Source organism: Lentinus tigrinus, assembly GCF_003813185.1.
Source record: "Lentinus tigrinus ALCF2SS1-7 unplaced genomic scaffold L226scaffold_6, whole genome shotgun sequence".
Classification (NCBI taxonomy): domain Eukaryota; kingdom Fungi; phylum Basidiomycota; class Agaricomycetes; order Polyporales; family Polyporaceae; genus Lentinus; species Lentinus tigrinus.
The window spans coordinates 1,012,206-1,040,123 of NW_027137915.1; the positions used below are offsets into that span (position 1 = coordinate 1,012,206).

The 27,918-nt window shown below is 55.7% G+C and overlaps 11 protein-coding genes across 11 annotated transcripts; 8 read left to right on the top strand and 3 right to left on the bottom strand.

Annotated features, from left to right (window-relative positions):
- Positions 1–496: 496 nt before the first annotated feature.
- Positions 497–1,335, top strand: L226DRAFT_458357 (uncharacterized protein; the record flags this gene model as incomplete). Its single annotated transcript, XM_067675437.1, has 2 exons — positions 497–540; positions 615–1,335. The coding sequence occupies 2 exons, from the start codon at positions 497–499 to the stop codon at positions 1,333–1,335; spliced, it is 765 nt and encodes a 254-aa protein (XP_067538305.1).
- A 548-nt stretch (positions 1,336–1,883) lies between these two features.
- Positions 1,884–5,388, top strand: L226DRAFT_458611 (uncharacterized protein; the record flags this gene model as incomplete). The annotated part of the gene is made up of 5 exons (XM_067675452.1): positions 1,884–3,854; positions 3,907–4,071; positions 4,124–4,769; positions 4,831–5,095; positions 5,148–5,388. 5 exons carry the CDS (start codon positions 1,884–1,886, stop codon positions 5,386–5,388), a joined length of 3,288 nt encoding a protein of 1,095 aa, XP_067538306.1.
- A 496-nt stretch (positions 5,389–5,884) lies between these two features.
- L226DRAFT_458507 (ERG4/ERG24 ergosterol biosynthesis protein) lies at positions 5,885–7,555 on the top strand (the record flags this gene model as incomplete). The annotated part of the gene is made up of 7 exons (XM_067675446.1): positions 5,885–6,263; positions 6,323–6,537; positions 6,593–6,802; positions 6,855–7,092; positions 7,152–7,233; positions 7,291–7,425; positions 7,489–7,555. 7 exons carry the CDS (start codon positions 5,885–5,887, stop codon positions 7,553–7,555), a joined length of 1,326 nt encoding a protein of 441 aa, XP_067538307.1.
- A 349-nt stretch (positions 7,556–7,904) lies between these two features.
- On the top strand, positions 7,905–8,816 carry L226DRAFT_504158 (uncharacterized protein). The gene is made up of 2 exons (XM_067677969.1): positions 7,905–8,009; positions 8,078–8,816. The coding sequence occupies exons 1-2, from the start codon at positions 7,930–7,932 to the stop codon at positions 8,778–8,780; spliced, it is 783 nt and encodes a 260-aa protein (XP_067538308.1). The 5' UTR covers positions 7,905–7,929; the 3' UTR covers positions 8,781–8,816.
- Positions 8,817–9,216: 400 nt separating this feature from the next.
- On the top strand, positions 9,217–10,190 carry L226DRAFT_532515 (uncharacterized protein). The gene is made up of 3 exons (XM_067680272.1): positions 9,217–9,314; positions 9,383–9,505; positions 9,565–10,190. The coding sequence occupies exons 1-3, from the start codon at positions 9,235–9,237 to the stop codon at positions 10,085–10,087; spliced, it is 726 nt and encodes a 241-aa protein (XP_067538309.1). The 5' UTR covers positions 9,217–9,234; the 3' UTR covers positions 10,088–10,190.
- Positions 10,191–10,581: 391 nt separating this feature from the next.
- On the top strand, positions 10,582–11,378 carry L226DRAFT_568749 (histone-fold-containing protein; the record flags this gene model as incomplete). The annotated part of the gene is made up of 4 exons (XM_067684209.1): positions 10,582–10,794; positions 10,851–10,986; positions 11,052–11,093; positions 11,146–11,378. 4 exons carry the CDS (start codon positions 10,582–10,584, stop codon positions 11,376–11,378), a joined length of 624 nt encoding a protein of 207 aa, XP_067538310.1.
- Positions 11,379–12,843: 1,465 nt separating this feature from the next.
- L226DRAFT_568750 (uncharacterized protein) lies at positions 12,844–14,693 on the top strand (the record flags this gene model as incomplete). The annotated part of the gene is made up of 13 exons (XM_067684210.1): positions 12,844–12,890; positions 12,954–12,966; positions 13,015–13,111; positions 13,170–13,189; positions 13,245–13,287; positions 13,367–13,455; positions 13,519–13,693; positions 13,753–13,779; positions 13,838–13,868; positions 13,933–14,088; positions 14,141–14,224; positions 14,271–14,282; positions 14,339–14,693. The coding sequence occupies 13 exons, from the start codon at positions 12,844–12,846 to the stop codon at positions 14,691–14,693; spliced, it is 1,149 nt and encodes a 382-aa protein (XP_067538311.1).
- Positions 14,694–15,104: 411 nt separating this feature from the next.
- L226DRAFT_544225 (uncharacterized protein) lies at positions 15,105–19,728 on the top strand (the record flags this gene model as incomplete). Its single annotated transcript, XM_067682258.1, has 16 exons — positions 15,105–15,305; positions 15,366–15,631; positions 15,687–16,202; positions 16,263–16,380; positions 16,437–16,772; positions 16,831–16,976; positions 17,028–17,447; positions 17,507–17,963; positions 18,023–18,142; positions 18,220–18,373; positions 18,432–18,656; positions 18,699–18,766; positions 18,803–19,042; positions 19,100–19,226; positions 19,281–19,464; positions 19,530–19,728. 16 exons carry the CDS (start codon positions 15,105–15,107, stop codon positions 19,726–19,728), a joined length of 3,777 nt encoding a protein of 1,258 aa, XP_067538312.1.
- A 536-nt stretch (positions 19,729–20,264) lies between these two features.
- On the bottom strand, positions 20,265–22,107 carry L226DRAFT_521296 (uncharacterized protein; the record flags this gene model as incomplete). Its single annotated transcript, XM_067678692.1, has 11 exons — positions 20,265–20,616; positions 20,674–20,685; positions 20,747–20,824; positions 20,891–21,046; positions 21,109–21,166; positions 21,219–21,400; positions 21,607–21,669; positions 21,703–21,722; positions 21,862–21,924; positions 21,988–22,000; positions 22,058–22,107. 11 exons carry the CDS (start codon positions 22,105–22,107, stop codon positions 20,265–20,267), a joined length of 1,047 nt encoding a protein of 348 aa, XP_067538313.1.
- Positions 22,108–23,856: 1,749 nt separating this feature from the next.
- On the bottom strand, positions 23,857–25,033 carry L226DRAFT_544226 (uncharacterized protein; the record flags this gene model as incomplete). Its single annotated transcript, XM_067682259.1, has 5 exons — positions 23,857–24,398; positions 24,462–24,536; positions 24,609–24,700; positions 24,763–24,803; positions 24,875–25,033. 5 exons carry the CDS (start codon positions 25,031–25,033, stop codon positions 23,857–23,859), a joined length of 909 nt encoding a protein of 302 aa, XP_067538314.1.
- A 986-nt stretch (positions 25,034–26,019) lies between these two features.
- L226DRAFT_458492 (uncharacterized protein) lies at positions 26,020–27,603 on the bottom strand (the record flags this gene model as incomplete). The annotated part of the gene is made up of 8 exons (XM_067675443.1): positions 26,020–26,056; positions 26,116–26,207; positions 26,278–26,326; positions 26,427–26,725; positions 26,779–26,965; positions 27,077–27,145; positions 27,215–27,294; positions 27,520–27,603. 8 exons carry the CDS (start codon positions 27,601–27,603, stop codon positions 26,020–26,022), a joined length of 897 nt encoding a protein of 298 aa, XP_067538315.1.
- Between the last annotated feature and the right edge of the window lie 315 nt (positions 27,604–27,918).

Consider the following 27,918-nt stretch of genomic DNA (forward strand, 5'->3'; position numbering starts at 1 on the left):
ATAAGCCAACTGGCGAGTATCCATAAGGCAAGTGTCCATAAGACCTCCCCCGAAAATGTGTGGATGGAGGTCAGGCGCAGAACAAATGTATGTGTGCGCCCGCTGCTCGGAATCGCCGTGCCGCTGTCCAACAGAGACGTTCTTACCAAGCACACAGGCACTGAAACAGCTGCTCGGTCAGCCACAGATGGCCATGGGGACCACGTCTGCAGACCGTAGGTGTTCCCCATCGAGGACTGAGTCTCTCGACAACCATGGTGATGGTGGTCCATCAGCTCGGTCAGCAAACACCCCAGAAATCTTGGACGGCGAGCTCGAGTAGGAATAATGAACCGACGGTGGGTCTGCTGAGTGGGGTTTTCAGGAGGGTATATAACGGACCCGACTGGGCGGCGAGTGTCTTCAGCACACCAAGTGACAACCTTCCACCGAAGACTAGCACCAGTTCGACATGCCTGAGCCCATCGTCTTTTACGACATTCCCCGCCGGGTGTCCATGTCCGAGGTCAACGCCTGGGGGCCAAACACTTGGAAGACTAGGTACGCACACAACGTGATGTCCCGTCCTGTACAGGACGTCTGGAATTGAGAGCTCACCTCGGCGTTCCCCACAGGTACACCCTGAACATCAAGGGCATCCCCTACAAGACCGTCTGGGTCGAGTTCGCCGACATCGAGCCCATCAGCAAGAAGATCGGCGCCGCGCCGACGTCAACGAAGCCCGACGGCTCGCCCTTCTACACCTGCCCGTTCATCTACGACCCGAACACGCGCATCGCCGTCAGCGACTCGGTCGCGATCGCGCGGTACCTCGACAAGACGTACCCGGACACCCATCCGCTCGTCCCGAAGGCGACGGCAGCGCTGCAGCAGGCGTTCCTGCGCGCGTTCGAGGCGGAGATCCTCCCGGGCAAGGGCGAGCTCTTCGCGCTGATGATGCCGCAGTCGCATGCCAGGCTCAACGAGCGCAGCCAGCCGTACTTCCGCAGGACGCGGGAGGCGGTGCTCGGGCAGTCGTTGGAGGAGGCCGCCCCGCGGGGGAGCGAGAAGGCGAAGCGCCTCTGGGAGGGGGTGAGGAGCGGCTTCCATGCCGTTGCGGAGTGGCTGAAGAGGGCCGAGGACGGGGGGAAGGAGCTATTCTTTGGCGGGGAGGGCATAGTGTTTGCGGACACTGTGGTCGCAGCATTTTTGACCTGGATCAGGCTTGCATTTGGGGAGGAGAGCGAGGAGTGGAAGGGTGTTTTGAGCTGGGATGGCGGACGCTGGGGGAAGTTCGCAGAGGCGTTTAGGAAGTACGAGGCGGTGGATGCGGGGTCCTACTACGCAGAGGTCTGAGGTTTGGATCGCCGTGGGTCACAAAATCAGGTCTCCGGCTCTGTTCAAATTGTGAGTTTCGAAGACCAAACAAATGCGCGTGCTTCTTATTGGGTGTTTGAATGACAGGCCCTGCGACAAGGGCCTGGTCGATGAACTCAAAGGTTGAGTCGAATATGCACGTTCTGCTCCCCCTTGGGCAGCAGGGACGCAATATAACGTGTCCTGTTAATCGAGGTTAACGCGGATCTCACTTCGCCGCATGCTACCGGCCGTGCTGCATACCTGTAAGAGAATTCAGGCGAATGTTCCCGCGAGTAAGCTGATCCTTCTTCCTAATGTTCGAACAATATTCCTTGCGCAGCGTCCAGGCCGAGTCGAGCGTTGGCGAGCCGTATGGTGGCGGTCAGACGCAAGGTTCTGCGGCAAAGTCGACCATATACGGAGTGGCCGGAGCGTGCCGAGTGACGTCTTGAGTTGCTACGCGCTCGTCTGCGTTGCGTTCACCTTCCACCCCCGTCTGCAGGCTCAGATTCTTCATTTCTCCCCCGTCTCCGCCTCCCACCACCATGGCGAGCAGCGGGCAGTACTCCGAGCCCGAGCAGGACGACGCCGGGATGAGCTCGACACCGACGCCAACGACGGGAACGAGGGGGCCGCTCTACCGCAGCGTGAGCCACAGTTCCCAGTGGTCCATCCCCGAGACACCCTCGCATCACCTCCAGGGCACATCCTACTTCACACAGCGCGCCTCCTCGCCTACCCAGCGCCGCGTGCACTCCGCGAACCCGGGCAGGAACGTATCCACGAGCTCGACGCGCCGACGAGGCGTGCGCAGTACCAGTCTCACCAGCTCACATGCGACAACGAGAGGCTACGGCGAGGAGAGCGGAGGGTTGAGCGACCACGAGGAGGGCGATGACGAGGAGAACGAAGAGTCGTTTGGGAACGACACCCCCCAGCCGGGCAACGAGGGTGCTGGCGATGGCAACGAAGACGAGGACGAGGAGCGGGAAGAGGATCCGATAACCCTCAAGGACCGCCAGTCGCTCATCAACGTCGAACATCCCTTCGGTCTGCCTATATGGAAGCCCGCACTGTACAAGAAGCAGCGCTCGGTGACCAAGTACGCGGACCAGGCGCTGCACTCGGTGCCTAGTGCGCAGGCAGAGCGCCATCTCCTCCCTGGCAACATCTTTTGGCTCGTCGCGTTTGGATGGTGGCTTTCGGTGGTATGTTTCCTGGTCTCCGCCGTCCTGTGCGTCATCCCCAAGGGTGGACGCGTATATGCGAACCTCGTCTTTGGATTGGGGTGGTATATCGCGTGGCCGTTTGGCAAGTACGTAGAAGGAGATATTGGTGCCCTTCCGCCGGACGACGAGGAGCAAGGCATCCCACCTGACTCTGCACGGTCAGAGACCTTTTCAGAGGACGAGCATACCGGTGCCTCCACACAATCCACCATCAGGGCACGCAATGTCGCACCTGAGGCCAGCTCAGATTCTTGGGTACCGCCCACCGCGTCTACCTCCCTTCTAGGGAACGGCAACGGCCAGAGTCGTCCATCCATTCGTCCGGCCAAGTCTTATGGTGCTACCACCACGTCTTCCACCTATTCCATTAACCCGTTAGAAGGCAACAAGCCCGAGTACTGGCTTGGCCATGCGATCTTCTGGCTCGCGCTGGCCACCCTTATTGCGCCACTTATGCTCCTCGTGTCTTTGATCTGCTGGTTCTTCATCTTCACCATCCCCATGGCGCGCTTGAACTGGGCACTCATTAAGCACCTGTTTGAGCACCCTACGTCCATCCGTTTCTGCGCTGCCCCGGTCGTTCCCGTCTCCGAGCAAGGCGAAGAGATCCCCGAGGGCCGCCGTGGCGTCGATGGCGAGGCGACACCCGTGGCTTTCAAGCATGCGAGGTTATCCGCCGGCCAAGCTGCGCCCTCTGGTTCTCCGACCTCCACTGTCCTTCTCTGTACGTATACCGCGTGGGGATGGAAGTACTACAAATACACCGTCGGTGGCGTCAACATCATTTTCGTGAACCTCCTCCCCTTCGTGCTCTTCGCCATCCTCGATGGTATTGTCCTTCTGCCTCTGGCCGAGCGTCGGGAACAAGCGGGCAAACACGTACCGGCCTTCCTTGCGTTCATCACTGCCCGCGCTCTCATCTTCATCATGTCCCTGGCTAGTGTCATCCCTCTGTCTTACTTCATTGGTATGGCGGTCGCCTCCATTTCGGCGCAGTCTTCCATCGGTATGGGTGCTGTCATCAACGCTACCTTCGGTTCTATCATCGAGATCATCCTCTACGGCATCGCGCTCACCCAGAGCAAAGGCCACCTCGTCGAGGGTTCGATTGTTGGTAGTCTGCTTGCGGGCGTGCTGCTCATGCCTGGCATGAGTATGGTCAGCGGCGCCTTGAGAAGGAAGGAGTTGAAGTTCAATGCGAAGAGCGCCGGAGTCACCAGTATGCTTCTGATTATGGCCTTCATTGGTACTATTGCGCCGACTTTGTTCTACCAGACGTACGGCAGTGTGAGTACTTCGATTCGATTACTTCGTATTGAAGCTAATGTTTGCGTTGCAGTTCGAGCTGCATTGCGATGGATGCCCCTCGCATGATGACTCCTCCCTCACGCGGCCCTGGGTCTGCCAGCATTGCTACTATAAGCACCCCGACCCTGTCGACGACCCCTTCTACCAGTCGACGGTCAAGAGCCTCATGTACTTCTGCGCAGTTGTCCTACTCTTCGTGAGTTGTTTCTGCCCTCTACGTCATACATTCCCTCACCACGTCTTTGTAGTCGTACCTGATCGGTCTATGGTTCTCGCTCCGTACTCACGCGAGCCAGATCTGGCAAAACCCTCAACAACTGCTGCACTCAGCTGAGCTGGCCGGGCCCTCGAACCGTCTCTCGATCTACCACCGCCTCCTTCCAGGCGCGCATAACAAGACCAGTCTCCACCACAAATCGAGCATTATAACTACGCATACGGTCGAGAGCGTGCCCTCGCGAAGCGAAACCCCTGTTCCCCGTATTCAAGAACCCACACCCTCGGCCGAGACGGTCCAGCCAACAGTGCCTACGCCGCTCGCACAACCCGCGATGACTCGTCGCATCTCGTACGCGAACCCTCCTGTCGCGAACCCTGTCGGATATACCCCGATTCTGGAGAGTGTCGACCACGCCATCAAGGACACTGGCATTCAGCCTCTCCAGCTCCCGGGGAGCATTACCACAGACGAGTTCACACGTGCAGTCGCGGTCGCCACCGTCAGCGCTCTTCGTCACCAGCAACACTCGCGCTCCCCTGCACGCCTTCGTGTGTCTGGTGCTGAGGAGGACCACGGCGGAGGTGAGCATGGTGGACATGATGCGCCATCATGGAGCCGTACGACGAGTGCAAGCGTTCTTTTGGCGTGCACGGCGTTGTATGCTATCATCGCAGGTCTGTTGTTCAGAGTGACAGTGTATTGGGCGGGTTATTGACTGGAAACGTTGTCTTTCAGAGATCTTGGTTGATGTCGTCGATGTCGTCCTCGAGGGCTCAGGCATTGACGAGAAGTTCCTTGGAGTGACGCTCTTCGCGCTTGTCCCGAACACGACCGAATTCATGAACGCGATCTCTTTTGCGTTGAACGGCAACATTGCGCTTAGTATGGAGATCGGCTCGGCGTATGCCCTACAAGTATGTCTGCTCCAGATCCCAGCCATGGTGGCGTTCTCCGCGTGGTACGCACCTGAGAGGATGGGCTCGGTCGCTGAGACGTTCACGTACGTCTTTCACTCATATTTCCTCTCGTGCACGTACTGATTCATATCGCAGGTTGATTTTCCCCCGCTGGGACATCATCGCGATTATCCTTTCTGTCTTCCTGATGACCTACACCTACATCGAGGCGAAGAGTAACTATCATCGCGGTAGCATCCTTATCCTCAGCTACCTCGTGTTGATCTCTGGGTTCTTCTACGCACCCAACCGCTTAGATGAGGATGAGATACTTGGCTTCTTCGGCCCGCTCTCGCAGTCATTGAGCGGTATTGGGTCGTTCTTCTCCCTCCGCTGAACACTCTTCGGTTTGATACCCTACATCTGAAGGGTGATATATACCTGGCCTTACTGTTCACGTTCTTTTCTCCCTTACACGTCACGACTTCCTCGCGCCTCGCTAGCGTCCGTTTTCTTGCACAACCGGAAATAATTCTCGTCCCTGATATCGATCCCCATCCCCGTACTCACTTACATAGCTTAGCTACACAGACCTCTCCGCAGCTTCGATTGGACTCTCTCATGCCCAGCTTCACCGTATCGCGTAGGCTTTTAGCTATTGGAATGTATCACAACATTATGTTATCGAATACGAGTGACCTCGGAGTGCCGCTCAAGAGGTGCGCGCTGGACGTAGGTGAGTTGATTCTATTGGTCTTCATGGTCAGACCACTTACCTCCGAATCGTGCCATTTGCCTCTGATTCGCTTCGACATAGTTCCGGTGTTCCGGCGTGCGGGGGCGTATAAGAGTTGCAGCCGGTCCCCAGAAAGTTCTTACCTCTTCGTCCCAAGATGTTCACCATAGGCCCTCCAAGAGGGGAGAAGAAGACTCGGACCGCCAAAACAGAGCTAAATCCTCGCACGACGCGGTACGAGTTTCTAGGCCCTCCGGGCGCCTTAGCGATCTGCATAGGGACCCCTGCCGTCATGTACGCGATGTATTTCGGGTGCTCGGAAGAGTATGGCGGATGCCCGCTACCCTTGAACGGGTACGCGGTGGCCAGTGCGCTAACCAGTTGGTCGTGGTGGAGAGCGCTCTGGGACACCCAAGCTGCGTCGCTTTACCTTTCTTACTACGGCTTCCTGGTCGTATGCTGGTACGTCCTTCCAGGGAAGCATGTGCAGGGCTTGCCTATGCGTGATGGGCAAGTGAAGACGTACAAGGTCAACGGTAAGTTTCTACTGGGATTGAGGCGTGGCCATGGTTGCAGTGCTAATATGAAGCTGCAGCTTTTGCGACGATGCTTGTGTTGTTCGGGATCACCGCTGCGGTGTTGTGGAGACATGGACCAGACCCCTTCACAATCATCTACGAGAAGTGGGTCGGGTTGCTCACTGCGTCGACGCTCATGTCTTTCGCACTGGCGCTTGGGTGCTACCTGGCGTCCTTCCGCGACGGTGCCCTGCTCGCTCTGGGAGGCAACAGCGGGAACTTCATCTATGATGTGTGTATACCTCCCCTCGACGTCGGCCAAGCTGACCAACATACCCTAACGCTAGTTCTTCATCGGACGCGAGTTGAATCCATCGCTTGGGTCCCTTGACCTCAAGTCATTCAACGAGCTCCGTCCCGGGCTGATGCTCTGGGCTGTGGTAGATATTGCCATGGCGTGTACGCAGGCAGTCCGTCGTGGTGGTCAAGTCACGGACTCCATGTGGCTGGTGGTCCTGTTCCAGTGCTGGTACGTCGCGGATGCGTTGTTCAACGAAGTGAGTCAGCCAGCTAAGGACCATGTACCTGTGGCTGATGTCTGTGTGGTAGCCTGCGGTATTCACGACTATGGACATTACCTCTGACGGCTTCGGATTCATGCTCGCACTTGCGATCACGATTGAGCCTTTCCTGTACTCGCTGCAAGCGCGGTACCTGGTCTTCAACCCTATTGAGCTTGGGCCGGTCTACACTGGGTTGATCTTGGCCGTCAACTTGCTGGGATACTACATATTCCGGGCCGCGAACGGCGAGAAGAATGACTTCAGGAACGGCCGCAACCCCAAAAGTGAGCTCGGGTCTTGGTGGTCCATTTTCTGGGAATCCTTTTGACCTCAAGTCACGCAGACCTCCAATACATGACGACGGAGAGCGGCAGGAGGCTGTTGACTTCAGGATGGTGGGGAAGGAGTAGACATCCAAACTACATGTGCGTGTTCCTATGTCACCCCATCGGTTGGGGACTTACTGAACACTCTCACTACAGGGGAGACCTCCTCATGGGTTTGGCATGGTCCCTCCCGACGGGTTTCAACACACCTCTGACGTACTTCTATGTCATCTACTTCACTATCCTTCTGGTTCATCGCCAGCAACGAGACGACGAGGCGTGCCGAAAGAAGTGCGTTTACCTGGCCCTGCGCGTTCCTGAGGCTGTAGAGCCTGTGCTTATTGCTCGCCACAGGTACGGGAAGGATTGGGACAGGTACAAGACAATCGTGCCGTGGCGCATCATACCGTACGTGTACTGAAAGATGTTGTATTGAGACTACTTGGCGCAGGTTCTGGGAGTTGTCGGAGAGTTGCAGATCAGGCTTCTCCTGGATACATGTGAATATGATCTTACCTTCAACTTGCAAGACAAGCCTATGGCGGATGGCCGGGTGTCGGCTTTCTCTGACAGTGATCTGTCATGCTATTGTGTAAGTAAGGATCATGAGAGCGAGGGCCTACGTCCCGGTCTCGTGTCGAAACCGAGTGCAGGGTCACACATACTTCCCCACGATCTAATCTAATCTGCTTCACATCGGGTCGGGTGCCCGTTTTCCCGGATGTAGAGTACTTCAACGAGGCTCGGGAGACCTTCCTCTCATTGTCTACGTCCTTGCTCTTGCCAACTTGAAGTATGCCAGAGCCAATCATCCTCTATGACATATCTTGGAAGGTGAAGGGTAAATCTTGGTCGCCGAACACTTGGAAACCCAGGTTGGTTCAAAGCTACTCGTCCTTACTCGTCCTGGCGTTGCTGACATGACCGTCATGTCTCTCTATAGATACTGCCTCAATATCAAGGGTATTCCATATCAGACCGTTTGGGTCGAGTTCCCCGATATCGCGGCGCTGTGTACCAAGATTGGCGCACCTCCCTCAGCGACAGCGCGAGACGGAAAGCCCGTGTACACCCTCCCTGTCATCTACGACCCGAACACTCAGACGACGGTCTCGGAGTCCACGAAGATCGCGGAGTACCTTGACGAAGCATACCCTCGAACGGTGGCTCTCGTGCCTCGAGGACCACAGGTGGAGGAGTTCCAACGCGCATCCGAGAAGCTGCTCTTCGGCATCGACGTGCTGTCCATCATGGTCCCGGGAGTGTACATGTCGCTCAACGAGGCAAGCCAACCGTACTTCCGCGCGACGCGGGAGAAGCGGTTCGGGAAGCTAGAAGAGCTCTCGCCGGCCGGGAGTGAGAAACGGGCTCAGCATTGGGAAGGGGTGAAGAACACGTTCCACAGACTTGGGGAGATGCTGCAGGGAAATGCGGAGCAGGAGAAGCTGTTGTTCTTGGGCGGGAACGACGTGTCTTACCAGGACATTCGCATCGCATCGATCCTGATGTGGATTAAGGCCATCTTTGGGGAGGATAGTAAGGAGTGGCAGGACGTGGTGAGCTGGGATGGCGGGAAGTGGGCGAGGTTCACGGACGTGTTCAGGAAGTATGAGGCTGTAGATAGTGGATCATTGGCTAAGTTGTAAGGTGAAATGTGGGAGACTTGAGTCACGTACCTGGTGTTTGATCGCAATGATGGCGACTTCAGTACGCAGCATCAGGCGAGTCAGGTAGAGTCATCCCAGAACCCTGACGTCAGTTGTTCTTCTGTGGAGTTCAAGGCGGCACTTAGTAACGTACTGGTAGCCCCGCGTGAGCCCGCAGAATACTGACTTGCGACACGAATTCGCGAATGAGTCAGCAGACCTTGCGATCGAGGTCCTGTACATGAACGATCATAGGAAATACCTTTCGGAAGCGAAGCCCAGGGACGTTTCAAGCTTTGTCAGACACTCCCCACGCGGTGCTGGATGAGTGTCAATTTAAAGCTGATGCGTACTACTTGATAGCTGCCAGACGCTTGCCTGACGCCGGTGAGTATTATATATGGGGGGTCATCGCGATCGCTGCGGATTCGCACCTCGAGAGTTATTCACCACCATGCCTGAGCCTATCATTTTCTACGACATTCCTGGGGTCGGCAAGGCTAAAGCATGGTCGCCAAACACTTGGAAAGTCAGGTAGGAGTCGGAGCATCGGATGAGCCGCCGCATGCACCGATCACACCTGACGCATATCATACTCGCAGGTACACCTTGAACTTCAAGGGCCTCCCATACAAGACCGTCTGGGTCGAGTATCCCGATATCGAGGCCCTGTGTAAGAAGATCGGGGCTAGTGCCGTTGAGAAGCGAGCGGACGGATCCCCTCTGTACACTCTACCCGTCATCCACGATCCCAACACCCAGAGTATCATCACCGACTCCGCAGCGCGCGCTACCTCGACAAGACGTACCCAGATACCCCCCAGGTCATTCCAGAGGAGGCAGACACACTCATTGCTGCGTTCGGAGACGCGATCTATGCGGCTTCTAGCTTCGCGTTCGTCCCGATAATCATCCCCGCCGCTTTCAGCATTCTGCGCCCTGCCAGTCAGCCCTATTTCCGCAAGACACGGGAAGTGCGACTCGGTGGGAAGCTCGAGGAGCTCGCGCCGGCAGGGAGCGAGAAACGCGCGGCGTCCTGGCAGGGCACGCAGAAGGGCGTGCACAAGATGGCGGGTTGGTTCGAGGCGGCCGGGAAGGAGAAGTTGTTTGTCATGGGCGACAAGAAGGGCATCACTTACGCGGACATCATGCTGGCAAGCTGGTTCGTATGGTTCAAGAAGTGCTGTGGAGAGGAGAGTCAGGAGTGGAAGGATATGATGAGCTGGGACGGCGGACGGTGGGCGAGATTCGTGGCCGCGTTCGAAAAGTATGAAGTCGTGGATGAAGGAGAGGATGTCGTATTGTGACCGCCATTGAGATTGATCTGTATCGCTGTATGAATGGCCCCATTGGTGGAGGAACTGCCTGATGTTACCACCCGATATTTGATAGGAGGTCAGAGTGCGGTACGGGCTTGCGTCGTGAAGTTCTCACTGGCAGGCTCAAGCCGCGGCACTATGTAGAAAATTGCCATCCGAGGCATCGACGAGATTGTACATTCACAAAACGAGCGTACTCACTGCAAGCTGAACGTGCCTCTACTGGATGACTAGTACTGCCTCCGGACTTTGCAGAATTAAGAGCCTTTCGGATGTGTACTAGTAGTAATGTCAAAGTATTAGCGGGCACTGTGTTTGCGTCGCCTGATATGACGGAGGAAAAGAAGGAAGCTTTGACGCGTCCAGTTCTGAGTCACGCTTCATGCGTGACCAGTCGCGTTGGGTGGTGTGACGTGTCGCGTCTGACGCGTCGCTCACTGCGCTTTGCTCTCTTACCGCCACCATCCGCTTCACGTCCTGCCATGTCTCGTCCAGCCTCACCCAATGCTGACGCCGTCTTACCAGAGGCGATGGATACGGATGAACGAAGTCATGTCCAACCAGCTGAGGAGTCTTCGGAGGGACCGACAAAAGCGAAGGCGAAGAAACCCAAGGCTCCAGAAACCTTAACACGAGAAGCTGGGAAGTCTCTCCTGCCGCATGCGAGGGTACAGAGGATATTGAAGGCGGATAAGGTGCGCTGTGCATTTACTACTCCGTATAGCTCTTTTCCCATGGCTGACGTCAGTAGGACCTGATCATGGTGCAACGAGAAGCGAGCTTCCTCATATCTCGTGCGACAGAGGAGTTCATTCAACGAATAGCGGAGGCTGCACAACAAGTTGCGGAGAGGGAGAGAAGGTCGACCGTACAGGCAAAGGATCTCAGTGAGCACATTCATTCGCTCGTTCACAATCTTCTCGTTCCTCACGGTTTCGCGCCAACTGTTCAGTCGCCTCGGTAAGACGAGCGGACGAGTTTGCATTCCTTGAAGGTACATAGTTGTGCAGTTGTTTTTGATTGTGATCTTTCCTCATCCCGACCAGAATTGCTGCCATATCTGGAGCCCGAGCCCTCCGCCGCAGGCCGGTCAAAAGCTAGGACGAAAGAGGGCAACGAGAGGGGAAAGCTTGGGGCACAGAACACCATGCTCGATCAATTTGTCAAGAAGCACCCCAACGATGGTTCCCTTGACGAAGATGGCGATGCCCCCCAGACCAAAGTCATCACGCACGAAGACGGGACGATGGAAGTGCTTCCAGTCGAGGCGCCGCCATGACGCTATCTCATCGCCATTGTTCCGAGCAAGGAGAGGATTTGACACGATGTGGGTAACTCGAACCGATCTGTACAACACTTGTAGTCAGTCAATTTCTATCTGTCATGTAGCAGTGCTGATGAGCATTTCTGGCATAGGAATACCGCTTGAATCTAGCTTTGATGATCCGGCTGCAATGCGGTATGGGCGTCGTTGACTATTCGCGACGGGTGCCTCCCTCGACTCCGCGGTGTGCCTTACTATCTGCGCAGTGCGCCGAACCAACACCCCACGCAGCCCAAGTTTCGCCTGATGTCCATTCTAGGCCACAGCCTCCGCCATTAAGACAGTGCAGCCGTCAGCAGTATACTGTCGAAGTGGAGTTGGAACGCGCACAGCCAGTGCAGTCGTCGTCCATGTGCTTCTTTTCTTGTGTGGGCAAGGTACGTCACTGATTCATGTGCCGCAACGACTCTGAGCAGCTCAAATGCCGCTTGATGCTGCAATCAGCAGTGATTCCCCGCACGATTAGGGCCGAAGTACTTATGCATGTTTTTATTCACTCAAGTACTCGACCTCACAGGTATCTCCGCCGGTTCTTAGGTCAAGTCTCTAGCGGACAACACAAAACGACGCTGCCTAACGCTCGGCTCGTTCTACCGTCCTCGGGAAGTGATTGTCAAGTATCTCTCGCTGACTTCTCCCGGTATACTATCTAACACCCCATCAGCGCGCACCGTAACGCTTCCCAGACATGTTGTTGTGTGGTTCTAAAGGGCGTGCCATATAATACGTAAGGCTGCGCCTGGCCCTAAATGCATGAACATCGAGTCCCAGATTCTCAATGACATACTTGACAGACCACTGCATGAATTCATGATAGTAGTGGACGTGTCGACCTCAAGGCCGCGTAGGATGACACCACCACTCCTCAAGCCGTCGAACCCGGCTGTGACAACATACAGTCAATTCCGCGCGTAGCTGTTCAATCCGTGGTTTGCCGCACTTCTGCTACCACCAACACCCCAGCAGACGTTGCCATTGCGCCCATAGGAGAACCTGATCACCGATCTTTCCGGAAGAGGCTCGTCTGACCACTGCGGGGCGCTCATGGGGGTCGCGTGGCGCCAACTCTAACCAACTCGCCGCTGCATCATGGGACGACCCTGCCCTCGCCTGCCTTATCCGTGCCGACATCGCTCTGTTCTCCAGAAAGGCATATCTGCGCTAGTGCGTTTAAAGGATGGCCCTGGGTTCCTGGGAACGAGGAGCCTGGGCGATGCTCCTGTCACTGTCACTGTGGCCTGGTCTGGCGCTTGGGACCGGGAGGTGGAGAAAATTATTACATATATATGTGGCGTCCCTTGGAGGAGATGGGGCCCCACACGCCGCCGAGCTCCCCGCCTTCCGTCGTGCTTCCTTTTCACTCCGTTCTCCTGCTCGTCGTTCATTCAGTTATACCTGGAGTGCGACTCGATGGAACACCATGGTCGCGGGCTATTCAAATGCCGCGATCAACGAGCAGACACAATTGTAAGTGGTCGTGTGGCTTCGTGCAGTGGATGGTGGTTGGCTAACGTGTCTTTGGGCGTTCAGGGTGACAACCTTCGTGAGTGACGCTTAACACCGTCGTCTGCGGGATCTAATATCGGGGTAGTACGTTGGCATCGCTAGCTTTACGATCCTGGTGTGGGACCACTTGCTCACGCTTGAAGATGAAATCAAGTATGTCTGGAGGAGGAAGAAGGGACCCTGTACGTCCGAGCTACCATTCGGTCTACCGCTCAGGATTCGCTGACAAGCATGTTGCAGTGATCTGGTTATTCTTCCTTGTACGCCCACCTCCATACGAACTCGCGCAACGCGCACTCATATCAATTCCGTCAGAACCGGTACTTGACCCCACTGGGGTTTATCGTCAATCTCTTCGGTGAGTCCGACCTCCCCCAATACTGTACTCGAGCACGTTCCCTCTAAGACCTTCTGACTTGCTTCGTTCCGTTGCCTAGCCTACTTCTCGGATCTATTCACAGACTCAGTGGGTCACATCTTGCCCTTCGACTTCGTACCCCTTGCTTATGTATGTCACATTGTAGACGTGCGTCCGTAGCTGACATGGCTACATACCGAGGCTGACGTCCGATATCTTGTAAGTTGCCAGCACTTCGTGCGGTACGAGGGCAGCATGACGGTGATTGGGATTAACACTGCGGCGTTGATGATGCTCCTTCGTATCTATGCCATGTACGACAAGAACAGAGTCGTCGTTGCATTCGTCGCAGCTGTCTTTTGCCTCGAACTCGGCACGAATGCGTGGCTTCTGACCTACGGTATCGGTGAGTTCCATGTGCTTCGACGTCTTGCCCGATGAGATGCTCATTCCGCTTGCACCCAGCCGTCAGACACAGTCCATATATTCACGGTACGTAGCGGTGTAGCTCGTGCATATTCGTGGCTACCACACTGACATGTAGACACAGCGTGCACCATGATATTCGACACCAGCAGGCTGTACGTCTCCATTGTCTTTCTACCTCTTCGATATCTCCGCTCAACCTATATTCGATTTGTTCAGCAACAAGGCCGCTGCAGCTGCCTCGGCGTGGCTTCCGCTTCTCTATGACACCATCGTCTTGGCACTGACCATCCGACGTACATATTCGGACATCAAGTACCCGAGCGTCGGGCGCACCATGCGTACCCTGCTCAAGGAAGGCGTGTTATATTATAGGTGTGCGGTGACTACTATTTTCGATGATCATGACTTACTGATCATGCCACAGTGTTATCTTCTGTATCACCCTCGTTCTTACACTCATGATCGTCCTGGCGCCGGATGGTCTGAAGAACGTCATGGCGCAGTATGTGTATTTCTGTGGTATCCCGAGTTCCGAGCTAACGATGCACTCGTAGAACTGAATACCTGTCTGTGTCGCGACTGCATTACTGATTGTCTGCTCGTTTACTGATGATCACTGCAGAATGACTGTCGCAATGATGTCGCGCATCACGCTCCACCTCAAGAAAGAAGCGCACAAGACTCGAGACCCGCTGGGTTCGGGTACTTACGACTTGACCTCCTCCGTCCTTTCGCAAGCAGGACGACGGACGCCGATTGCCTTCGCAGATCCCAGTCAAAGGCCGAGCATGGTCTTATCGCCTCTGTCTATCTCCGTCCAGGAGCACTCCGTCACCTACAACGATCGCGGAGAGGAGGTGCAGGTGCCAAGGAAGAGCCATCGGACTACGCACATCAAGCGGTATTCCTACGATGCTGACGAGCAATGGTTTGAGTTCGCACCCTTGAGCAATCCCGACGGCCACCGCCGGAGGTGACCGGGGCTGCACTACCAGCGTCGACGATCCGACATACTTCTTGGTGGCTTGGGTTCATACTGAGCGGTTGTAATGCACTTGCGACTGTACTCATATTGTTGTAGTATATCGTAGTACCTGTATATGTAGTTCGTAATTGTAGTCGACAGCCAATACCTTCTTGGAGTTCCCGAGTGCGGGGCCGCTGTCCTAGTGCGCGCCATCCCGCTGTTCCTATATATATATAGGTGTGGCTGCCGGGCCCTCCGGCCCGTCCGCGTAATGCGAGCCCGATCGGCACTGACGTTCACCGCGATGTCCGCCTGCGTAAGCTCGGTGTGAACGTCCTCCCTGACGTCGTCCCGGGACTGTTGTCTCAATTCTTGTCGTCGTCTTCCGCATCGTGCTCGTTATCGCCATCTCAAGGTAACGATGCGGGTCGTCAGCACATTCCACCCATCCTCGTCCGTGTCGCGCTCGCTCAAGTGCCGCCTTACACCGGACGCGGAGCATCTCGTCGTCGCGAAGACCGACAAGCTCGAAGTGCACTCGCTTCAGCCGGATGGGTTGCGGAGAGAATGTGTGGTGGATATGTGGGGGAGAGTTGTGGGACTGCAGGCTATTCCAGCGAGGGTACGTGCTATAACGTACGGTTATCCTTCACGAAGGCCGTGCTAAGGAGACGGTGTGCAGGAGGATGGAAGATCGCACATCCTTGCCATGATAGACCACCCTGATCCCAAACTTGTGGTTTTCGCTCTCGAGATCGAAGATGGAGTCGCATCTCTGAACTCGAAGAGTTCTCTGTCCCTCGCCGACAGGGCACCACGTCCGGCGGAGTTCATCACAGACGTCCAAGTCGATCCTACTGGCAAGATTGCGGTTGCATGTTGCTTCACTGGGAAATTGAAGGTCGTTCCATTGGAGGATGGAGAACTGGGGAACTCGTTTGATGTCTCGTGCGTGCCATACTGGAATATTCTTCCGGTTTTTCTACTGACATTGGAACATCAGCTTGCCAGAGCTGAATCTGCTCGCCTTCACTTTCCTATATACCGGAGATGCGAAGCGGCATACACTTGGTCTACTACATCTTAATCATCGTCGTCAGATTCAACTGCTCTGCAGGGATGTCGACCTTCAGGAGCTCGAACTGTCCCCCGCTCATTCCAACCTCATCATCACCACCTTGCTATCCGACCGCACGTTCCCGATTCTCGAACCTCCCCCAATTCTCGTGCCGGTCCCGCCTAATGAGGCTGAAATCAACAACGACGACGACTACGACCCGGAGATGGCTCCGCACCGCGGCGGGGTCCTCGTGCTCGGTGGCAAGAAGGTCATCTTCTACGAGAACTCAAAGCCTCAGCAACAAATGACGCGGCATGGCAAGCAGAAGAGATTGAGCAAGCGGCTGGCGAGCGACAAGCAGGTTGAGGTAAATGAAGCGAAGAAGAAGGAGCAAGAGCGCGACTCGAAGAAGGTCAAGCCGCGGGCGTGCGTGAAGTGGCCCTGGGGTCCAGTGACGGCGTAGGTGTTGTGGAGTTGCGATGGCGGTCTGCGTGTCGTATGAGCTGATTTGGGTGGTAGGTGGTCTGTTGTGGACGATGCATGTCGGAAGGTATTACTTGGCGACGCCTTTGGTCGTCTGGCAATGCTCGCGTTCGACGACGTGAAGATGTGTCTCACCTTGATTCCGCTAGGCGAGGTACGTTCCGTTGCCATCTGTCGCACCTAGAAGATCCTGTTCACACAGCTCTGCAGGCATCTGCCCCAACAACCCTGTCGTACTTGTCGTCGCAGGTGTTCTACCTGGGGTCTCACTCTGGCGACTCCCAATTGTTTCGCATACACCCGTCACCTATCGCGAATGCGTCATCTGATACGCTGCCAATACCTAAAGGCATCACAACCATATCACCTACGTCTCTCGCGTCATCGGACAAGGGCAAGGGGAGAGCTAGCGCAGATGATAGTCCTGAGGATCAATCGGGCAGGATTGTGAACACGAAGGGCACGTTCCTTGAGGTGTTGCAGACCTACGACAACATCGCCCCTATCATGGACGCGGTACTGGAGGATATCGATGGCAGCGGCCAGGTAGGATTCTTCGTGGCTCTGCGTGATGTACATATACTGACGTGCGCTTCTCCTGTAGCCACAGGTCATAACTTGTTCTGGTGCTCGGAATACCGGTTCACTCAGAGTGATCCGTTCCGAAGCCGACTTCCATGAAACGGCGAGGCTGCAAGGGCTGTCTGGAATCACAGATGTCTGGCCTGTGAAGTCACACTCGGGCGACCCGTGAGTAGTTCTTCAATAGTCAGGGAATGCGCTCCTAACCCAGTATCGTAGGACGCACTCACACCTGGTGGTATCGACACTACGCGAGACACTGGTATTCTCATTCACCGATAAAGAAACAATCTCCCTCCTTGACCCCTCTTTGACCGGGTTCGTCACGGATGTACCGACCATGGCGCTTGGGAACATCCCAAGAAGACAGCCGGGCGCAGGAGGAAAGTCGACGTACATCGACTCTCCCCTTGTTGTGCAGATCACGTCTGAAGGCGCGCATCTTATCGAGTACGATCCGGCACTTGGTGCGTTCACTAGGACGGTCGGTGGATGGTACCCACAGAAGGCAGGACCCGGTTTCGCGGGCAAGGAGGTCGTCGCTGCTGCGATGAATGCTAGTCAGTTCGTCGTCGGTCTGAGCGGCGGCCGTCTGGCGCTCTTGAACTTAGGGAATGACGACACCGTTCAGTTGCTCAGGTATGTCTTCGCCCTCCTTTCTATCGCACAACTTTCGTACTCACATGCGTCACGTGCAGAACTCGGGACTTTGCGGACGAGATCTGTGCAGTCTCGTGCAGACCGCTCGATTCATCGAAGAACTTCACCACTCTCATCGCCGTCTCATTTTGGGGCTCCAACCGCGTCGCCGTCCTCTCTGTGACCGGCACCGAGGTGCTGAGCACTGTATGCGAGACAACGCTTCCAGCACTCCCCCGTTCCGTGCTTATTCACAACTTTGGCAAAGGTGCAGGTCCGAACAGCCCCGACTTTCACCTGCACCTGCTCGCTGGGCTGGCGGACGGGACGCTCGTGACGTACACGCTGCGCGACAAGGAGCTGCATGACAGAAAGCAGAGCGGCTTGGGCAATGCCCCTGCGAGTCTCAGTGTGTGTGATGTGGATGGAAGGATGGTCGTAGTTGCGAGTGGGACGCGCGCGAACGTGCTATTCTGGGACAAGCAACGCGTGAGGCCGTCGCCGACTTCTCTTAAGGTACGTCAATACTGTAGGTTTTGGAGGCAGGAAGATCTAATGAGTGTTAAAACGTTCAGGATATTGTGAAGAGTGCAACTCTTCACGCGACGGCGTTCCCGTCATGTTTGGTAATTGCGACGGCTTCTGCGCTGTTGATCGGGCGCGTCAGGGGTGTTGACAAGATGCAGATCCGTACGGTACGTAATTGCCGCATGGCTAACCCGCTGCTGGAGGTGGGTGTGAATATGCTGACTTTGCCGGGGGTATCATGCAGATCCCGCTCGGTCTGGACAACCCGAGGAAGATCGGGTACCATGCTGGGCAGGAGGTCTTTGGTGTGGCATGCATCAGGATCGCTCCTGGCAGGATCGGCGACCTGGAGGAAGTGACCGGATCGTTCAAGCTGCTTGATGCTCACTCATCCCGAGGTGAGCGGTTATTCGCTGCTCGGGGAGGGGGCCCTTGGCTCATATTGATGCTTCGCAGAACTTCATGAATTCAACTGCAGTGCGGAGGAAGAGCCCGCTTCTGTTCTCGTGCTGCCTGGAGCTGGATCGGGGAAAAGCCCTGCATTTGCTCTTGGGACCGTCTTCATCCGCCCAGATGAAAGGGAGCCTTCTACTGGTCGCATCGTACTCTTCTCGGTCGCGTCTACAGAAGGGACGAATACCAGGAGCTTAGACGTGCTCGCTACCGAAGACGTGCGGGGATGTGTGTACGCTATTGCCCGGCTTGCCGACGACCTCATCGCAGCTGCCATCAACACTTCGGTAAGTGCCTTGCCTCTGTATCTCACTACCTGGTATGTCCTGACCACAAATGTCGCATCGTAGGTCGTCCTTTTCAGGATACGGGAGAACGACTCTGCAGAACTGTCTCCCCTGATGCTGGAGAGAGTCACTGAATGGAACCACAGCCATTTCGTGACGAACCTCGTGTTCGACGGCCAATATCTCCTTGTTGGCGACGCGATCAGCTCCGTTGCGGTACTTGTTTGGAATGAGGAAAGGGGCCGATTGGAAGCCGCTGGTCGCGACTATGGTCCTCTGTGGCCGGTGTCGATAGAGAGCACGGGTAACGGGATCATTGGTGCAAACGTGAGTCGCAGCAGTATAGCTTGATGCTGAGACTCAAATGCTGATTGCTTCCTACAGAGCGATTGCAACTTGTTCTCGTTCAAAGCGACACCTGCGCCGCCGCCACCCGGCCGTAATGTGCGCGTCATTCTCGAAAAGGATGGCGTGTATCATATAGATGACGTTGTCAACAGGTTCTTGCGAGGTATGTTGTCCGCATGCTGAGGATTGCGATGAGGTCACTCATACAATCCTGTAGGTGCGCTGTCGTCCGCGGACGTCTCCGACCAGCAGTCCGTCAAAGCAAGCCATGTGTTCTTCACATCTACGGGCCGCATTGGCGCGATCATGGACATTGACGATAGCGTCTCGCTGCACATGACGGCGTTGCAGCGAAACATGGCTAAGAAGATACAGGGTCCGGGTGGGGTTAACCTTACGAAGTATGTGTTTGATGCATACCGTGCAGTCGTGGTAGAAGTTGACATGTATGGGACGCAACTTGCAGATACAGGGCGCCAGCGTCCCCGCGCGGACACACCGATGCTGAAGAGGCGTACGGGTTCCTGGATGGCGATTTCCTTGAACTATTCCTCTCACAGTCAGAACCGGAAGAGTTCATGGTGGGCGACGTTGAGGCGGAGCGCATCATTCTGCCCATTGATCACGTCAAGGACGTCCTCGTCCAAATGCAGAGCTTACACTGAGCTCGGGGCTCGGGGGAGGAATCTAGATACATGATATCTTGACGTGTCGGAAGAATCTGTTTGTATCCATAGTTGTAGTTGTACCTCAGTCTGTGCTGTACGAATAGACGCGAGAGCCCCGTTTTCCTGATTTAGGCGCTTCCAATTGACTTCGAACTCGTAGGACCCGTTCCTCCTCCTAACCCCCACCCGCCGTCGACCAGGCACACCGTTGTTTTCAACGAGTCCAATTATGTAGAATGAACGCCCCACGTCTAGTACATCATATACTTACTAGCACTAGCGTAGGCTCATCATCGTGAGGACGAACTCGTTTATATGGCTACAACAGATAGCTCATGACGGATTATCCACTGTATGAAAACCCTGCGTTGCCTCGAATTGAACCGGGAGAAGCAGAACTGGCAAACGAACGCGAGTTCCCGGTGACATCCATACACGTACACACATCCGGCCCATGTTGATATACAATCCAAACTATCCAAAGAGTCCAGGTGCGTGAACAAGGACGTCCATCCAAATCACGCCGCAATGCCCTAAGGCTTCCGAGGGGTGTTGCTCCGGTCATCCTCGTCCGAGTGCATGTTGATACGCACGGGTCCGAGTTCGTGCCACTCGTCACGCCCGTGCGGGACCTTCGCGCGTGGCGGGCTCTGGGGCAGCGGCACGATATCGCCCTGGTCGTCGTGCACGATGGAGTACTCCTGTATGGTGATGTCGACGCCGTCCGTGCCGCGGGTGCCGCGGGTGCCGTAGCGATTGTTGCCGGTAAGGTAGGGGCTGGCGACGTCGGTCGTGGTGGTGCCGAAGAGGCCGTATGAGTCCCAGCCGTCGTGCATCTGCTTCTTGAGGTGGAGGGTGATGCGCGACATCATGGCGACTGTCATGCTGCGAAGATATGAGATGAGATGTCTAGCATGAGACAGAGGGGCGTAGTCGACATACAGGTATTCCGTCCTGGGGAGAGCATCGTCAGTCAGATTCTGGTAGGAATACGAGGACGAGCGGCTGGACTTACTGAGCAGTGATGTTCTTCAGGCCGTCTGGTGCGGAGACGATCATGAGTGTCAGAATGAACGTGATGGTGAAGATGACGCTGTGGTGGAAAGAACAATGGCGCGATGAGTTGGATGGACGCACATGGTATACGGGGGAATCTAACCTATAGTATAACAAGCCCTCCTTGACCATGATCCGCATGATACGCCCGACGGTGACCCTGTGCTTTCCCGGGTGTGCACGCCACAGCGTGAGAGCCAGGACAATTGTGTCGTAGATGAGGGGAAGCCACGCAGAAGCAGAAGCAATGGCGCCTTTCCTAACAGTATGATAACCGTCAGTATCGACGGGCCGGGATGGTGTATGTAGGAAGTGACGCACACTCTGTCCGAGTCGAAGATCATAGTGCATGCATGTATGCCAGCAGTGTGTCGCACCGCTAGGGGATGGTCAAGGGGACGCTGGAAGTATGTGAAGGCGATGGGACGTACCAACACCGTGAGTGAGTAACCAAGCGTTCGTTCCGAACTCCACGCAGAAGATGAGACCGACAAAGAGAACGATGGACTTTCTCTTCTCGTACATGGCGTAAACCCGCAGCAGCATCATGAGTGCCGTCGTGTTGATACCGATGACGGTCATGCTGCCTTCGTATCGTACGAAGTGTTGACATCTAGATAGACATTAGAGTGCGTTAGGTAGATGATATGCATCGAGTTTATACGAACGTCTAGTGAAGAGGCCGTCAGTCCTGAAGAGCAGAAAGCATTGTTTGAAAAGACTAGGGCTTACTCACTTCAGGCGTGAATAAGTCCGACAAATAGGCTATTGACATCTCAGGTTAGAGACGGGGAGACCAACTTGAAGAAGTAAACATACCGATCAAGTTGACTATGAAACCCAACGGCGTCAGGTATCGGTTCTTCTCTCCTAGTATTAACACTTGTGAAAACAGTACCATATGACCGCACTTACGATGAAGAAGAGCCAGATGACTACAAGGGGATGGCATCAGCTACCTCCTGTTGATCAACATGAAGCGAACATACGCGGGCCCTTCTGCCTTTTCCATATGTATTCAATCTTGATTTGAAATGAGTATCATGCAGACTGACGAGGGAAGCGTGAACATACCTCGTCCGGTAACGTTACGAGGTGGTCCCATACGAGGACAGTGAAGCTAGCAAGACCAACATACTGTAGGAGTCCCCTGTCAACCTCGTCTTGCCGCCTACCCCTTATCTTGGTGAGTACACTCACGAATGTGGTTCGCCTACACATTTACGCCATTAGCGAGAAGGGAGGCATGGCCATGAGAATAAGAACGTACAACTCGTTCGACTCCGCAATGATGGCTGTGGCAGTCTCCGTAGCGTTCATGACGGCCGTCCATCCAGTCCGTGAGAGCCAAGGCCAACCGGCGGACTCGGGGCCAAAGTCTCACGCAATAGCAGCTCTCACAAACCCAGCTGGCAGTAGGCTAGCACACAGACAGAGGCGGCGGCCGCGAAGAGATCCTCGATAGGGGACAGCGGGCGGAAGGTCGCAGTGTATATAAGACAGTCGGTGCAGTGTGGTCGATCAGGAGGCGCATTTTCTAGGCCAATACAAATGGGACTGGACGTGCGATGCCTCCTTTCCGCGGGGGGCACTCCGCCCGTGCGCCACAGATCACTTTGGGGCCTTGTGACCGTTGAACCTTATACCACAGAGTTTGCCGCAGCGACAGACCGGAGTTGAAGTTCTTCTGAAGCAAAGATGACAGGGATGGTTTCCGACGGACAGAGTGCGCTTTCAACTACATAGCGTTCAGTTTGGCTTTGAAGCAGTGCGGGGTACGCTGAATCGCGCCCATGTCTGGGGGAGCTAACCACAGATGGGCAGGCAGGCGCTGCATGCGGGGTTTGGGTTTGAGATTCATCCGCAGCGCCTCCCCGTCCCCCGGAGTTTAGCTTGGTTACCTATGGAGACGGAACCATCTGCCAACTCGGAGAAGTCAGCTCTTGGCTTAGCGGCGAGCGTGAATACTTACTGCGGGTGGACAGCTCTGAGCACCCCTGATCAAGATCGATCACTGAGCACACGTCCGATGACCACCGCCGCTGTGCCCCGCCTTCAAGCTTCCCGCAAGGTAGGTTTGCCCTCTACAACATTAAGCCAATTCAGCAATCTAAACGATGAGTAGAGTGGGGCTTTGAGCTGTGAAACGCAACTTTGAGCCTCCGTCTACTTGCAACATGAGTCTGGATTGATGTGCCACCAACACGGTGGCTGGTTTCCGTGTTGCTCGTCGTGTAGCAGGAAAGTCTGGACATTCGCTGGGATGGCTTCGGAACTTGTCGTCGCTGTCAAAATGACCATGTAGACCACACAAACATCAGACAAACCCGGCGCCCGCATGTTCACCCTGGTGAGTGCGCTCATGCTCCATCCGCATTTACCTGCCAAGAGAGCAATTTGTGGCTGAGCTCCCCACAAGCCGAGGTTCCTGCCAGTGGTCAAGATGCAGACTCGACAGATGCCGGGCGCAACCCGACACCCTTCGGGGATCGCGGAACTTCGTTAGATTGGATGCCGGTGTTGTCATTTAGTCAAGCCGTGTCGTGCTTGGCTCTTTGCTTCAGCCAATGTGATATGAAGCCTCGTACCTTGTCCGTCATCAACCTTCGCAGAAGTCGGAACACGTAGAATATGCGTCTACATCATATCACTGCCTGCCAGCACTCTGCGGATTCTTCGACTTGGTGTAGTTCTGCAAAGCAAAACAATGTGTCATGTAGACTCCGAAGTCAATGAAAGGTGTGATGGACGATTGAAGCTAAAGCTTGAAGGATGGTGCCAGGTGGCAATAGACAGAGGAGTCGCAACACCATCCCATCCGACTTTGGTATCTCAGACGCCCATGGATCGCGGACAACCGGAAGTTGGAGTACCAGGAGCTGGCAACTTGCAAGTCAAGTCTATAGATATTAGGACCTCAGAGCCACTTGAAGCGAATTGATGGAACGATCATCTGCTCAATCATCGGAAGGCGTCTTTCATTCAGCCGTACACTACACCAACGTTGATATGAACCAACCAGCATCGAAGTGATACTCCTTACTGCAATGTTTCCGCTCTATGTACATCTCACAGCCTAGTGACAGACCACTCCAACACATGGTACGGATCCGTGTTCCCCGGGTACGTCCCAAACATACTATCGCCCCCAGGCGCCTTCTGCAGCCTCGCCCGCACCTCCACCCTCGCGCCCACCTCCGCAAACACGCCCTCCCACATCTCGCGCCAGCTCTCGGGCGAGTGGCAGTTCATGCGCGTCCCCTCCGCGGGGCACCACAGGCCCTTCTCCGCGCGGCCGCCCTGGACTCCAAAGAGCATCGAGCCCGGGAGCGGCGAGAGCAGCCCGACGAGGAGGCGCGCGACGTGCAGCTGCTGGTCGAACTTGAAGAGGTGGAAGAACGCCCCGGTGAAGACGGCGGAGAGGTGCCCGTGCAGCTCGCTCAGCGTGCGCACGGACGAGAGCTGAGGCGCTGGGCCGGGGGCCGTTGTGGACGTCGGGAGCGGAGGGGCGGGGGAGAGGAAGGAGGTGTCCAGGATGTCGCCTTCGAGGAAGGGAACAGGGAAGGTCTCTGGGGTGGAGCGGAAGAGCTCGTGCCCGAGGTCCCAGAGATCTGTGCGTGAGACGAGGCGCAGTGATAAGCATCGATTTGACGCAGCGAGAGGTATGAACTCACTCTTGCTGAGGTCAGACGCGATGGCGCCTTCCACCGGCCAGCCGTCCAAGACAGCCTTGCGAACGTCATTTCCAACTGTGGCAAGCATCAGAAACACGAAGTGTGCCCAATCACCACCATCACCGCAGGAAGACGCGAAGAACTCACAGCAACATCCCATGTCCAGGAAGAGCGCCCCCTTGCGCTCCTTTCCCAGCTGGATGAATTGGGGGTACGCCGGAAGCCGCGCTATCTTCAACCTGTAACGTACGTGGGTGAGAAACGGCGGCCCTACGGTCTATCACGGAAACTAGAGACGCACCTCATGAACTCGAACATGCGGATGCACGGGTACTTGTATAACTGGGAATATGCATGCATGTCTGTGAGACACCGACCCTTCTTTCAGCAAATGAGCGTAACTATATGCTCACCCCGAAAGCCTTCGTTTGCGCAGCAATGATGTGCCTCTTGAGCTCCTCGTCGTCCTGGATCCCAGTCGTCGCCTTCATGAAGGCCTTCTCCTCCTCATCCGGCGCATACAGCGACTCGTCGAGCGGCTTCGCCCATCCCGGCCTGTGCGTCTCGGACATGCTATGTGGCGAGTGCGACTGGATGTGTCTGCGTCTAGGGCGAAGAGACCTGAATGAAGTAGTCAAGATGCCGCGAAACGACAGGCCCCTTATATGCATATCTTGGTTGTGCTGCGGGGCTGACCAGTGACATAGGTGGGGAAATGAAGGCGAGAAGACGGCGTACTAGGCTTCGAGAACCCTGACCGGCATGGAGCTCGGCCATCGCACGCAGAAGTTGCTCATGCCAACGCACGGGTGTAATAACATAGGAAGCTGCATCGTACATACCTCCATATCGATGAGCTCCCAATTGAAAGGCATTTCAGTCAGCAGCGACGCGGCGAGCGCGACTGATTGTGGATTCCGAGGTTGTACATATCCAGGTTGCCGTCTTCGCAGGTTCTCGTGCATCCTAATGCCACCGCGCAATTTGAGTCTGCTGTCCGCTGCTATGTACCGTCGGTCAGACTGAACCAGTCCATGGAGAGGTCATGCATGTTCATTGACTAGGACGTCGCAGCACCACGAAACAAAGCTGTATAGAGAGCCTCTTGAGCCTGAGGAGACGAACCAGATACGCAAAGATACGCAACGCTACGCACCATGTGCAACGCTCATAGAATATGAAGTAACGAGACATGCGCCTGGGGTAAGGGTGTACTATGCAGACTCCACGGTGCGGAGCTCCGGAGTCCGAGACATGGAGGTCGAGGGCAAGGTAGAAGCTTGTATGTAGTAGCGCCCGACCAGCATACTCGAGTACATGATAGACATCGAACATTGGCCAATGGCGATAGTACTGGTCCGAACATGAACCAACGTTGCAGGCGTATGGGCGCCGCCCAAGACATTAGCTATAGATAGGTACGGCCGCGCCCTTCACCATGGGACACAGACAGAGAGTACTACAACCACAATACCCTAAGACTATGCGAATTACCGTAGGCTTCATCATCACGTATCGTCTCATCATCTATCGTCAACCATTAGGCATTACTCCAATCCTAGACGTTCAAACTGCGGTATACACGGCAATGTACCCTGCGGCGCAGAGGGGCGTCAGCGTGCTCAGCAAGAACAGGTAGTAGGGGCACGCGCACCTGTCCTCGAGCAACTCTCCCACCGAATCTGTCAGCCGGCACTCCGACCACGTCTCGACGTCCCACTTACACCAGCCCCACCCATCCTTGATCTACAGCGTGCAGGCAGACCGCAGTTAGCGTCGGTCCTCAAAGGCCGAGATCAATCAAATAAGTACGTACCTCGGGGCGTTTGTGTGGTGCAAGAACGACGAGCCACCGCGCTTTGAGACTGTGAACAGGACGCCCGTCAGCGACCCTGTTTGATATATCAAGCAGGTGGCACGCCCCGCAGAGGATGCCGCGACGGCCGAAGAGAAGACGAGACGTACCTCAGCTCCCACAACAACGCGAACAGCTCCGATGGCTTCTCGATGAGATGCAGCGCGAACGAGCAGACGACCATCTCGATGATGTTCGCCTCGAGACTCGCCGCTGTGCTGATGCTGCTTTTCGACGGAGAATGACCGCGCACGGAGCCCTCGGGCGAGGGAGACTCCGGAGGGTTGTTCGGCTTCGGCGCGCCAACTGGCTTGGACGCGATTTCGGGAAGCTTGCCCTCGGCGATGTCACGGAAGGAAAGGGGATGTGCGTAGAGGTGGGTGCGGGTGTGGAAGGCTTGCGTGGTGTACTGCGAACACGCATATAGTCACCGGGACATGCGCATGAGGGAATGGAACGTACCGGATCAGCAGCGAGGATACACGGGACGGTCATCTCAGGGGGAATAGGCGGGGGCAGACGCAACCTGCGTGCGGGTACCACTGTTTCTGAATCCGACTCGGCGTCGTGGCCTCCTCTGCTCTGACGCGCCGTGAACGTGTCACGGCCGTCCCTCCACCACTCCAGAACGGCTGCGGTGACCTCGCCGCTAGACACATGGCATCAGGGCGCACATTCCAAGAATGAGAGATGAAATTGCAATTCACCTGCCTGCGAAGAACATCAGCTAGGACTGTCAGGGAAAGACCGAAGACCAGACGCACCACAAGCCAAGTCGAAGACCTTGAACTTCTTCGCGTCGATGTGCGGCTGTCGCATGCGCCACCATCTACAAGACGTACGTGATGGACACTGTTAGTGACAGATACATTCACATGACACGGATGGATGCACATACCTGTTCAGCCAAAGGTACATGCATGCCTTCACGCCGGGGAAGTGGGGATTGCGATATGTCGCTCCGACCTTCTTGTAATACTAGCGTAGGCATTGGCGTGTCAGATGCAGTTACAAACGAGAATGGACGGGACTGGTGGTCGAAGGCGGACTCTCGCCGAGTTCCACTGACAAGACCTGATTTCTGTGTACTCGGCTGAGGTGCGGAACCCGCACTCCGCGGTGACCCGGCTTCGAGTAGTGACAGAAAGTGCACGACTTGCATCGACCCCCTTCGAGCACAATGTGGTTAGAGAGAGCACTCACCTCGTCCACGCCATGCTCCGTGTAGTTATCCCTCATGGAGTTCTTGAGGTTCCCGGAGGAGGTGTCGCGGTTACCCCTGGGCATCCCCTTCTTCGACAAGAGTTCGCGAAACAGTTTGGCAACAGAGAGAGGAGCGTCTTAAGAACTTTTGCGAAGAAACCGCCAAGGTACGCGCGGGGGCTAGGACGGGCGAGACGGGGGCGAGGGAGATGGGAGATGGAGGCAGATAGCAGAAGAGAAACACGGTTGTTGCCTTGGCCATGGTCAGGGCTGCTATAACTTTAAGGAAAAAAGGTTGCGTTGCAGTCTGACTGTCCCACTGACGAGAACCAATTGCATCCCGGACCCGACCCGGCCCCCCGGCGGTTCCATCAAAGTGTCCCTCTCGGCCGGCATCCT